This window comes from Pelobates fuscus, chromosome 8, assembly GCF_036172605.1.
Source record: "Pelobates fuscus isolate aPelFus1 chromosome 8, aPelFus1.pri, whole genome shotgun sequence".
Taxonomy (NCBI): domain Eukaryota; kingdom Metazoa; phylum Chordata; class Amphibia; order Anura; family Pelobatidae; genus Pelobates; species Pelobates fuscus.
The window spans coordinates 153,991,115-154,003,563 of NC_086324.1; the positions used below are offsets into that span (position 1 = coordinate 153,991,115).

General features: G+C 44.0%; 1 protein-coding gene across 3 annotated transcripts in view; it reads right to left on the minus strand.

The window, feature by feature from the left end:
* CACNA1H (calcium voltage-gated channel subunit alpha1 H) overlaps positions 1 to 12,449 on the minus strand; it is a 200,608-nt gene that overhangs the window by 110,123 nt on the left and 78,036 nt on the right. For all 3 annotated transcript variants that reach the window (XM_063430446.1, XM_063430447.1, XM_063430445.1), the window contains exon 8: positions 11,113 to 11,510. In XM_063430446.1, the coding sequence (XP_063286516.1) occupies positions 11,113 to 11,510 (398 nt within the window). The remainder of the gene's footprint in view (positions 1 to 11,112; positions 11,511 to 12,449) is intronic.

The following is a 12,449-nucleotide window of genomic DNA, read 5'->3' on the forward strand; positions in this document are numbered from 1 at the left end:
ACAAGGGGGATGCACACCTGAATAGGAAGTTAACCCTCAAAACCTTCAAGGATAAATCAAACAAACAGAACAAAGAATACAGGTAGCGCCAAAATAAATACAATATTGTGGTAAGTAATCAAAAGGTACAAAGTAAAAGATAAAAATGTCCTTTTGGGGTTATAAAAGATTACTTTTATTTAGTTTTTTTTTTTATTTGTACCAGGCGCAACCTATTTTCCATGCACATCAGGTCCATCATCAAAAGTATCCTAAGTGGGGATTGTTCCACCCACGCTGTTACCACAGAGCGGTTTGTCTGCTCCCAAAATTGTAAGTATATTTCATCTTACTACTAATTATTTGCAAATATGGAAAGCACTATGGGCCTTCTCTTTCTTTAATTGCATGTAAACTATACTACAACTACCGTTTGAGGGATATTCTACAAGTGGGGAGTTTAAATACCACTGTAAGCTGTTTTACCGAGAGCTGGTTATAGCTCTGAAAAACGTGAGTTGGCAATTTTTAGTTCTACGTTGTCTATAGTCCATAGACTTACAATACTGCACTATTGGTCTCCTCGTTTGCATATGCCATTGATGTGTGATACCACTCCGGAGACATCTTATTCAACATTTGAAGACTTTTATAACCTCAAAAGGACATTTATATATTTTACTTGGTACTTTTTGATTACTTACCACAATATTGTATTTATTTTGGTGCTACCTGTATCCTTTTACTGACCATCCCTGTCTGCTGCACTGATTCAAAGATACAATGTTAATATGGAATCCCAAGGTAAAATAACCAGGCCGCCATTATTAATTATATATACATTAGAGGCGATCTCATGTAGATAACAGTGACTGACATAAGAGACTGTCCCCTAATTGACAGGTGTCCTCAATCTCGGCTGACATTTACAATGCACTTTTGGTGCCCGATCTACTGTCAATAGCAGGCTGTGTAACACAACATGTATGTTTAATGTCACCAGTGGCGTACACACACTCTATGGGGCCCCGGTGCGAAACTGATCCGTGGGCCCCCCCCTACCGTGAACCTCTCCCCCCTGACTGTGGGCCCCTCCCCCCCCGACACATACATACAGACACAAACACATACCCCCGACAGACACATACATACATACACACATGCAGACACATACATACAGAGACACACACGCAGACACATACATAGACACACACACATACAGAAACAGACACACACACAGACACACAATCATACATACACAGACATACATACAGATACACACACACACACACACACACACAGAGACAGACAGACACACACAGAGACACAGACACACATATGGATATACACACACACACACAGACACAGACATACATACACACATGCAGACACATACATACAGAGACACACACACAGACACATACATAGACACACACACATACACAGACATACAGAAACAGACACACACACACACAGAGACACAGACACACAATCATACATACACAGACACACACACAGAGACAGACAGACACACAGAGACACAGACACACATATGGATACACACACACAGAGACACAGACATACATACACACAGATACAGACATACACACATACACAGACATAAATACACACCGACACATATACACAAAATGTTTCCTACCATGTGTGGGTCCAGTGGTGGCTCAGCCTGATGGGAGTCAGAGTTCCCACTCTGACTCCCTCCTCCTTTCAGTTTCCTCCCGCGCGGGCTGTCAGTATGCTGGGAGGAGTGACGTGCGGTCACTTCCTCCCAGCGTGTGATGTCATCACAGGGGGCCCGGTCGCGCTCTTAAAGCGCCCAGCGCAGACCGGGCCCCCTTACCATCCATGTCCATCGGGTGGCCCTGACAGCATGGGCCACCCGATGGACCCCTTGACATGCGGCCCCGGCGGTTTGCCGCACGGGCCGGGTCCGCAAAGCGTGGCAGCTGCTACCCGGTCGCGGGAGGGCCGCAGGGCGGCCGGGCCCCCTGGAGTGCCGGGCCCGGTCGCAGCTGCGACCCCTGCGACCGCGGTACGTACGCCACTGAATGTCACCCAGTAACATGGTTTCACTTCTAAAACACACATAAAACACAGATTTTGGTTAGCGTAACCCTTACAGTGCGCGTGTCCCCCCCCCCAGCATCCATAAAATACAAATAAAACGTTCTACCTTTATTTTAGGCCCGAGGCCAAATTCCTCTGGCAACCCAAACCTCCTTTACTGACACCATGCCCGCTTGCTGGAGAGGGTGGATCTCAGGGAAGGCAGGCTGAGGTGAGGACACAGTCAGTTTGGAGGGGGGCATGCTGCTTTTAGATGCTTGTCGCCAGCATGTTGTGCGTGCTCATGTCAGACGTTAGATATGCCCAGAATTAACATTAGCCACCCAGAACTCTTGCTCCACCCCAATGACGCTGCCAGAGGTGACGTTATACCTTCTACAGCAAAGGAGTAACCCTTTAACTGCTCACTGTTACTATAATAGCTACAACAGTTCCAGAGAAGTTGTACCCTCTAAGCATTTTTTTTTTACTGAGGACTCCACAACTGAAACAGTTAAAAACAAAAACATTCTAACAATTGCATTGCACAGTGTTTATAGAATCCACCATTAATGGGCACAGAAAATTCCTTTCTTCACTACTTTTCAGTGCTGGACCACTTACAAAACGCTACTTAGAGGGATCACTGCACCAGAGTTTTTGTCTGAGTAAAAATGTACGCTTCGGGGGCGGGGCCTGACCATCATGGCCGCCGGACGTGTTTGCTGCGAGCTCCCTGCAACTGCCGCGGATTACCACACTACTAAACGGAATGCCGACCCCAAAACTTACCCAGCCGGGTGCCGAACCGACTCTAAGGACAGGGGAGAGTTCCGACCCGAGCATGGAGACAAGCGCACCGGACCGCGGCCAGATACAGCTCCAGCGGCCTACACACCTGCACACCAGGCGAGTCCAACGGAGGGTGGAAACGGCCGTTCCTCCAGCCGGGGACCGCGGGTAATGCACAAACCACCCGTTCCCCCCCCCCGGACCGGCGGGGGTTATCCCGGTCCACACAGCATGCATGGCAATCTTCCAGACACTATGTCACACAGACAGCCCGAGCAAGGCCCACGAGGCACATCTAAGATGGCCGCCAACCGGGAAAAGCTACTGCCACAAGCAAGCCAGGGAACTCAGGAGTGGCTGATCTCTTTTAATGCCAGATTTGAGGCAATGTGCCAGGACTTTTGGGAGCGACTTGCTCACAGACCTCAGGTGACACTGACCCCTACTATTTCAAGGCCCCAAAATGCCCCTACAGCGATTACCTTACCGCCTCACTCAGAGCTCACCCTAAAGCAGGGTACACCCCTATCCGCACGAGGGAAGGGAAATGCCGGACACCATGCTGGCTCTTCTTCCAAGCCGGGGACCCAAGTGGTGGTAACCCCCCACAGCCATCCATACACCCCAGGGGAGGTCCGCAACACGACTGACCCGGGGGCCCACGATCCTGGTGAAGGGATCAATGGAATGCAGGCATGGGTGCCCGCACAGGCCTTGGGCCGAAGACGCAAGAAGTGTGGACCGCGCAGTCCCTCAAGCCGTCGGCAGGACAGTGCACCTACCCCCCTCAAACAGGTCGCCTGGAGGGATGACGGGAGAACAGAGGTGCCGTGGCATAGACTGACCGTGGACACGCAGGGGCTACCACTCCAAGGAGTTGGCTGAAAGCCACACTCACGCAAAAGAAGGCTGCTCCAAATAGCTGAAACCCAGCGGCGGCCGCGACTGCAACCCACTTCTCATGCCTTGTTATGTTTATGCCTTGTTATGTTTCTGGTTGCTGCTAGCTTAACTTACTCTCACTTGTTTTACAGTAGGGCAGACCGTAAACGATTCACCTGTATACTTAGCCTACAAGCATGACTGCTAGAATAAGCAGGTTTCGCATTTAGCATGTAACGTTGCCCGCGCTGGTACTGTGAGAAACGGAGATTAAGTTATATCTGTCTGCTCCAAAGATACAACTTAGCCTAACTCGTTGGAATAAGCATTATTCATTTACTTTATTTTATTATCTTGTTTAGCTATGAACACCGACTTGTTTATGAAGCCTGTCTACACTATTTTGATTACTCTTGTTTCTTATCCAAGCTTGTATCACTCTGTTTATTTGAAGGTTTCACAAAAAAAAAAAAAAAACATGGCAATCTTTCTTTGAGGTGCATTGCACACCATCTTGATATTATTTTCTCACGTGACCCCTCAATGCCTCCTTTTTCTCTTATGTATCCCATGACGTATATGCCATAATAAAAGAAAGATTTACAACAAAAAAAAAAAAAATGTACGCTTCAGCTCCCCCCCCCCATATTTTGATAACCCTAAAGAGAAATAAATGTCTTTAAGAGGATTCCTCTCCGCGATACCCCTTCACCACCCCAATTAAAAACCCATCACGTTAATAATTAGAAATTGTGAAATGGAATCATTGTTTGCTAGAACTGTTCAGGTTAAAAGGAATTTTTTGTTGTAGTTGAAAGACTCAGTAAGGTTTGTCTACTGTGAAAATGATCGGGCAGCTTCACAAACAATAATCTCATTTAAATTTCTTTGCCAAATATTTTTTTTGTATATATGTATTTTTTTATTTTTTTTTACAGCAGGAAAATCCATCAAAAGATTCACGTATAAAAATATAAACTAATTTGACCGAGAAGAGCCTGAAGAAACATTCTGTTTTATTTACACTTAAAAGCCACATTTTCATTAGCATTTAAATAAAATATCTGTATTTTTTTTTTCTTTTCAGTAGAAGCCAAGCTGTGTGTGGAAAAAAAAACAAAAAAAAAATAACTACGAAAACCCGAACGTCCATACAATGGGCATCGCGAGAAGGCTGTGAGCCCATTAACAGTATTAATCTCTCTGTTCTCCTTTCTCTGGCACAAGGATTGTAGATGCTTTCAGTAAAGCCTGACAATTTAAATAGGAAGTGTGACCTAAAAATGAAAGCACTAAAGAGTTTTGTTTCCTCACTAAGAAGCGGCTTTAGAAGATATCAGCCTTCATATTTCATGCAAGTTTCTCTCATTTGTTGGCGGCTTCATTTTCAGAAACTATGGCTAGCGTTTAAAGGAACACTCCAATCACCATAACCACTACAGCTCACCATAGTGGTGATGGTGCCTGGAGTGTCCTGGCATCTCACAAATGTTAGTGATCAAAAATTCTTAGAATGGTTACATTCTTACCTGGAGTTCACTGCAGCTGGAAGCTCTCAGCTCTCTGAGCTAGGCCCCATGGGTAAAAGCTTTGCTCAGTGATTAGGAGTGGACAGCGGAGGCTTTCAGCCAATGTGCTGGCCTCACACTACAAAGGTTCATTCTGAGCTAATTAAAGCTCAGCTACAGGAGCTTACAGCTCTCCTGAAGGCTGCGCTGAGACGCACAGACCCAGGTAAGAGGTCAAACCATTCCAATGTTTCCTTTAAGGCAGAGGCAAGCCCTTGGCGTAGCATATATTAGAGATTCTGTGCCTAGTCAGGAATACAGGCCCATGGGCGTCCGCAGGGTTGGGCAAGGGGGGGCACTTGCCCCCCCCCCCCCCCCTGGATTTTTCAGCTTGTTCTGCTATTTTTCGTGTGAGATTTAAAATGAACTGCAATACCGTTGTGTATGGAGAGAGACAGGGATAGGAAGCTGCATCTATCCCTGCTTCTCTCTGCTGATTGAAACCGCAGGGGAGCAACAAGGGGAGCCTACAGATCAGGTAAGTGAGGGATGGGGTGGGGTTAAAAAAGCCTTTATATTAGGGGAGTAAGGCATGGGGGGCAGCCTATATATTAGGGGAGTAAGGCATGGGGGTCAGCCTATAGATTAGGGGAGTAAGGCATGGGGGTCAGCCTATAGATTAGGGGAGTAAGGCATGGGGGCAGACTATATATTAGGGGAGTAAGGCATGGGGGGCAGCCTATATAATAGGGGAGTAAGGCATGGGGGGCAGCCTATATATTAGGGGAGTAAGGCATGGGGGGCAGTCTATATATTAGGGGAGTAAGGCATGGGGGGGGCAGCCTATATATTAGGGGATTGAGGGATGGGGGGCAGCCTATATATTAGGGGAGTATGGCATGGGGCAGCCTATATATTAGGGGAGTAAGGCATGGGGGGCAGCCTATATATTAGGGGAGTAAGGCATAGGGGGCAGCCTATATATTAGGGGAGTAAGGCATGGGGGGCAGCCTATATATTAGGGGAGTAAGGCATGGGGGGCAGCCTATATATTAGGGGAGAAAGGCATGGGGGCAGCCTATATATTAGGGGAGTAAGGCATGGGGGGCAGCCTATATATTAGGGGAGTAAGGCATGGGGGGGCAGCCTATATATTAGGGGAGTAAGGCATGGGGGCAGCCTATATATTAGGGAAGTAAGGCATGGGGGGCAGCCTATATATTAGGGAAGTAAGGCATGGGGGGCAGCCTATATATTAGGGGAGAAAGGCATGGGGGGTAGCCTATATATTAGGGGAGTAAGGCATGGGGGGCAGCCTATATATTAGGGGAGTAAGGCATGGGGGTGCAGCCTATATATTAGAGGAGTAAGGCATGTAGGGGCAGCTTATATATTAGGGGAGTAAGGCATGGGGGGCAGCCTATATATTAGGGGAGTAAGGCATGGGGGGCAGCCTATATATTAGGGGAGTAAGGCATGGGGGGGCAGCCTATATATTAGGGGAGTAAGGCATGGGGGGCAGCCTATATATTATGGGAGTAAGGCATGGGGGGCAGCCTATATATTAGGGGAGTAAGGCATGGGGGGCAGCCTATATATTAGGGGAGTAAGGCATGGGGGGGCGGCCTATATATTAGGGGAGTGAGGCATGGGGGGCAGCCTATATATTAGGGGATTGAGGCATGGGGGGCAGCCTATATATTAGGGGAGTGAGGCATGGGGGGGCAGCCTATATATTAGGGGAGTAAGGCATGGGGGGCAGCCTATAGATTAGGCAAGTGAGGCATGGGGGGGCAGCCTATAGATTAGGCAAGTGATGCATGGGGGCAGCCTATAGATTAGGCAAGTGAGGCATGGGGGGGCAGCCTATAGATTAGGCAAGTGAGGCATGGGGGGTGGGGAGGGCTAAATGAAGAGTCAGCAAGGAGCAGGAAGGGTCTGCAAGGAACAGGGGCAGCAAGGGTATGCAAGGGGCAGGAAGGGTCTGCAAGGAGCAGAAAGGGACAGAAGGAGCACAAAGGTAAAGTTGAAGATGGAGCAGAAAGGGACAGCAAGGAGCACAAAGCTAAAGTAGAAGAAGGAGCAGAAAGGAATCAGAATGAGAAAGGAGCAGAAGGGTGCAAAATAAGCAGAAAGGTAAAGGAGCATAAGGAGTCAAATATAGAAGACAGTGTCAGAAGAAAAAGAAGACTGTCAAATGAAGGAGAAGAAAAGGAGATTGGAGCAGGAAGGACAAATGAAGTGAACCCTCCACTTTATTATGGACACCACATCATAAGGCTTTGGTACCTGGGCCTGGCAAGGAAACTCTGGACCTTCTCATCTCCCCAGGTAAAAAAAAATCAATGTTAATGTGTTCACTTTTATTTACTGAGTGTCAGGAAGCACAGAGTGCCGCTGGGTAAGGGTGTTGCTGATTGGCTGGAGCTCCCCATTCATAAAAAAGTTTTAAAAAATTATGAACCGGGAACTAGCGATTGGCTTAGAGCGTCAACTGTCAACTGTCTAGCCAATCAGCGGCACCCATGCCTGACGTCAATCTGCACTTCCTGACACTCCGTTTCAGAATCCGAATACCACTGAGGGACTTGGAGCTGGAGGAAGCCTTTGGGGTTAAACCATTTGAGAGCGATTTAACCCCTTAAAGGAAAGAGCACCCAGGGGTTTCCTGGCATCATAGCTTTTTCATTTAGATGAAGTTATTATGGTGACCAGAATGTTCCTTAAATTTGCTTAAAGGAACACTATAGTGTCAGGAATACAAACATGTATTCCTGACACCATAGTTGTGAAAACACTATTCACCCTGGCTTTATGTGATAATGACTATGCTCCTCCCCTTCATGACACTGTCAAAAAGGGGCCAAGCATAGATGTCATTACAATTATGCCCCCCCCCCCCTGGAAAAATTTCTGCGGACGCCCATGTACAGGCCTCCCAACTATCATTTCCCGCTGTCCTGATTTGTTTCTATAGTTCTATGCCTCAGGCAGCACAGCACAAGTAATCATTAGACATGTTCACACTATGCAGTGGGCACTAGGACCAAGCAGAGAGAGCTTCAGCAACATTGTCTGCATGGTCCTGTATGCAGGGGGCTATCCAGCACCAGGCGACGCACCTCTTTATAAATGAGGGTCAAAACCTTATTTTGAATAATGGAGAAGTGGTCTGTAATAAAATGCTTCTACTGAGGTCTCTCTGAGAAATACTTGCACCCCTTTCTAAAAAACATTTCTCCCCTGATTTTTCATGCCTCCCAGAATTTCTAATGGACAAGAAGGACACTTTAAATGTAGGGGTGTGACTAGGTCTGTTATACACACCAACAATATGGATATCCTAGAAAACAAGGGCATTAGGATATAGGGACTCTTCCTCCTAAATAGAGACAGTTGTGTTGTATGCATTTTGTACAGAATTGCCTTGCTCGTTTCACCTATCTACCGACAGTTCTTCACACACACTGCATAAATAAATAATTGGATGTCCTAGATATCAGAGCATGGGCCATTGCCAACATTCATGGATTACATAGTCTTGATAGAAATTAAAGGTGTGTTTAGAAACCCCAAAATGGGTGGATGGATGCCTGTAACCCACACGTACAAACTGCAATACTTTACAAACCAAGTTAGACGTATCAAAGGTGACTTGCAGTAAAAAGGGTAAATGTATTTGTTTTCCGCAAATCACAGCAAACATGTCAAACCATGCTGCTCCGCGATGGCATTCTCTAGTGGAATTTGTACTTGCATGCCCCATGCTCAGCAAGTATTCTAATAAACAGGCAGAGTCAATTAGATTTCTGGAAAACATACAGCTGAAAGAAGCTCACTCGGAACCCTAGATGGGACCCAGATGCAGAGATTTCAAAGTAAATGAAGAAAGTTTCGAAGACATTTAGAATCAATTAAATGGGTCTTGCGTGACTCATGTTTTCTACATTAATAACATTTCAAAGAATGTGCTACACAAGTATCCTTTGCTGACCTTTAAATGCCCCAAAAGCTCACACTACAGCCATGAAGACGATGGCAGCCGCAAACTCACCAACACATCATAAACCAAAACTCTGACGAATACCTACCTTGGTTTTCCTGGCACTAACTAAAAATAAGTTTACTTGATTAACTCAGTGGCTGGGGTTGCACGGCATATAAGAGCATTTTAGGATTTACCGTATCATCTATACTAGAATATGTATTAGGCATGAAGGTGACCAAAGAGTCTTCTCCAAAGAAATAGAATTTTGATATCTTCCGTACAGGATGATTGTACATATAAGCATATCAACCTCAAGTAAAGCACTGGTGAGTATGTTGGCACTTTCTCTGCCTCATGGTGGTACCCTAGAATTACTCAACCCAAAGACTTAGTCTTACAAGCACAAATAATTATAATATACTGCTCTACCATATGTTTAAACAACAATGTATAAGGCATAAATAGTATCAGATAATGCATTTAGAAATCAGAAAGTGTGCATTTTTATACAAGAAAGACAATTTTTTGAAGTACAGGTTTTTTTAAAAAGAAATCACACGTCCACATGCTACAAATCAGATAAGCTCTTGAATCTTATGCTTCTCGACCCACTTTGTCAATTCGACCATGTAGAAAATACAGATTGAAGACCAGTTTATGGTCACAGGGGGATCTCCAGGTGTTGTTGCACCTCCTGCCTTTAGTTAGTGGATCTGATCATTAAGGAAAGCTGTAGTTCATGAACATCAGGAAACCAACATGTTCCTCAGGTCTACTTTCGTTAATTGAGTGGTTTGGGATTTGCAAAACCTCTAGAGTTAGGCTTATAACAAAGGACAAAGTCTGTACAATACCCAGGGGCTATCAACAGATAATTATTTGCATTCAGTCCATCAAATGTTCGTATTAGCTTGCAACCACACCTGTACTGTATACAAAAGATTTAAATATAACATTATACAGAGATATATCCATACAGAGGAAAGCTACAGATATGTCCTGAGATATTTACTGTTAAATACATGGTTTGCACAGCGTATCTACTCTTCCAGACATGCAAATGGTCACTATAATGGGCCAAGAGTTTTCACTTTCTCAATCAAATCACCTATATATATTTAACTTAAAAAACAAACACTAATTTAATTTTAATTTAACATGGTTTTGGGCAGTTTTGGTAGTCATTATATTTTTCTATAAATTTCCAAACTTTGACAGTCTTATTAAAATAATTTTCAAAAAAACTCTTGGCAAATATATATCCCCCAAAAACAACAACAACAAAAAAAAAAGGTTGTTTTCTAATGCTTTAAAATATCTGGAGGTTTTGTATCTTTAAATATGTCCACTCACTTCATATCCTGCCCATTTCTGAGCACTTCCAGCCTGTTCATCGTACTAATAAAATGGGTTATGGATCAACGAGAGAAACATTATATACAACATATATGTGGTACCTCTCAGTTCCCAGCCCAAAATGCAACACTGTTATTGAGGATATATAAACATCTTGCAAATAGACAATCTTGAGATTGAAATATCTATTTAATTACAAGGACATAAATTAATTTAAGGCACAACGACCAATTTAGAGAAATATCCGAGTTGGAATTTTTAAAATTTCATCTACATTTTTTTTTTAAACTTACCACAGCTCACTATTTACAGAAATCACCTCTGCATATTGCTACCCTCTTTGGCACTTTATGGGTAGTGGGCCTAATTTTAAAAATAAGTGATATAACTAGGTAAAACAAGTTTAAAAAACAATTGCCCTTTGCCAAAAGACACCTAATGACCTACACAAGTCACTTCATGTCACTCGATGATGTCTATGCCAAAATAGGCATGATTTGGATATAGTGTTGTGTTGGCTTATAGTTTGAGGTCACTTACCTGCTCGTGATATTCAATCCCCATGCTCAAGGTATTAATCAAGATGGCGATCATGATCCCACGGTTGAAATATTTGCTATCCACAATCCTCTTTAATCGGTTAGTAAATTCTTCCCAGAGTTTATAAATCCGGTTCGATTCTTGAGATCTTTTGAGCTTCTTCCCTTTCTGCACTTGGTCTCTTTGATCCCCATGTCTCATGTCTTGAGTGAACTCATAAACTCCATTAGTATCTGATTCACAGCTCTCTGAATCACTCAGTTCCAGCTCTGGATTTTCCAACAGGTTGGCACAGTATGTGCAGTTCTGAATCTCACACATAATTTGACTTGGCTGAGAACCTGGCATGGAACAAGGGACGCTTAGACTGGACAACTTGCTGGAGCTTCTACAAAGGCCTAGAAAGAAAAGAAAACATATATTTATATACTTTTGAGAAGAAAAAGCGGAAACAATACGACAAATGGCACACTGTGCGCGTGTCGGTACATGCTCGGTCCACCCTGTGACTATTCAAGGTGCAGGATGGACTAAGCATCCAGGAGATCTGACACACAAGTTGTAGGGCAGACAAAGACCCAACATCGCTGCCAGACATTAGAAGATGGTTTCTGCTGTAATGAAGATCCATCCGTGCAGAAAAAAATGATAAATACAAGTAAAAGGGGGGTACCAGAGAGAAAGAGAATGCATTGCTGGGACAGTGAGCGTACCTAGTTGCCGAGTTGGGGAAAGAATACAACAAACAAAAAAAAAGTGATAGAACCATTTACTATACTATGTAAGCAGTAATTGTTGGTATAAAATTTTTAGTGACAATAAATGAACTGTACATTCAGTTTGAAAGCAAACAAGCGAGTCACTACTCTGGCTAAAACGTGAACAAAAATATAAAAGCAAGCAAGAATGAAAGAATGGGTACATATTATTACAGTCTCTGGTAGAGTAGCTGAGGCTGAAAACGACAATGTTTCAGCATCAATTTCATTCACTATACATATATGAATGTCAGAGTTAGTCTAAAAATATCTCCTGTCAACATAGAATTCAGAGTGAAGAACACAGACTGTGGGTGCGACCCCTCAGGTAAAACGCTCACAGGCAGATAGATACTAACTAGCTGAGAGTTAGTGGAAGTATTTTACACATTGTCAAATGTTACATTTTATTTGAGAAGTTTATGTTATGTATATGTGTCTGAGACCCTTAGGACCGTATTATTTCATATTGACTACTAAGTACTACAACACTAATATTTCATCTAACCATAAGGATCTGTTCACTTAACATGAATTTCAAAGAATTGAAAACCAAATTGCTTAATTTGGGCCAAAATA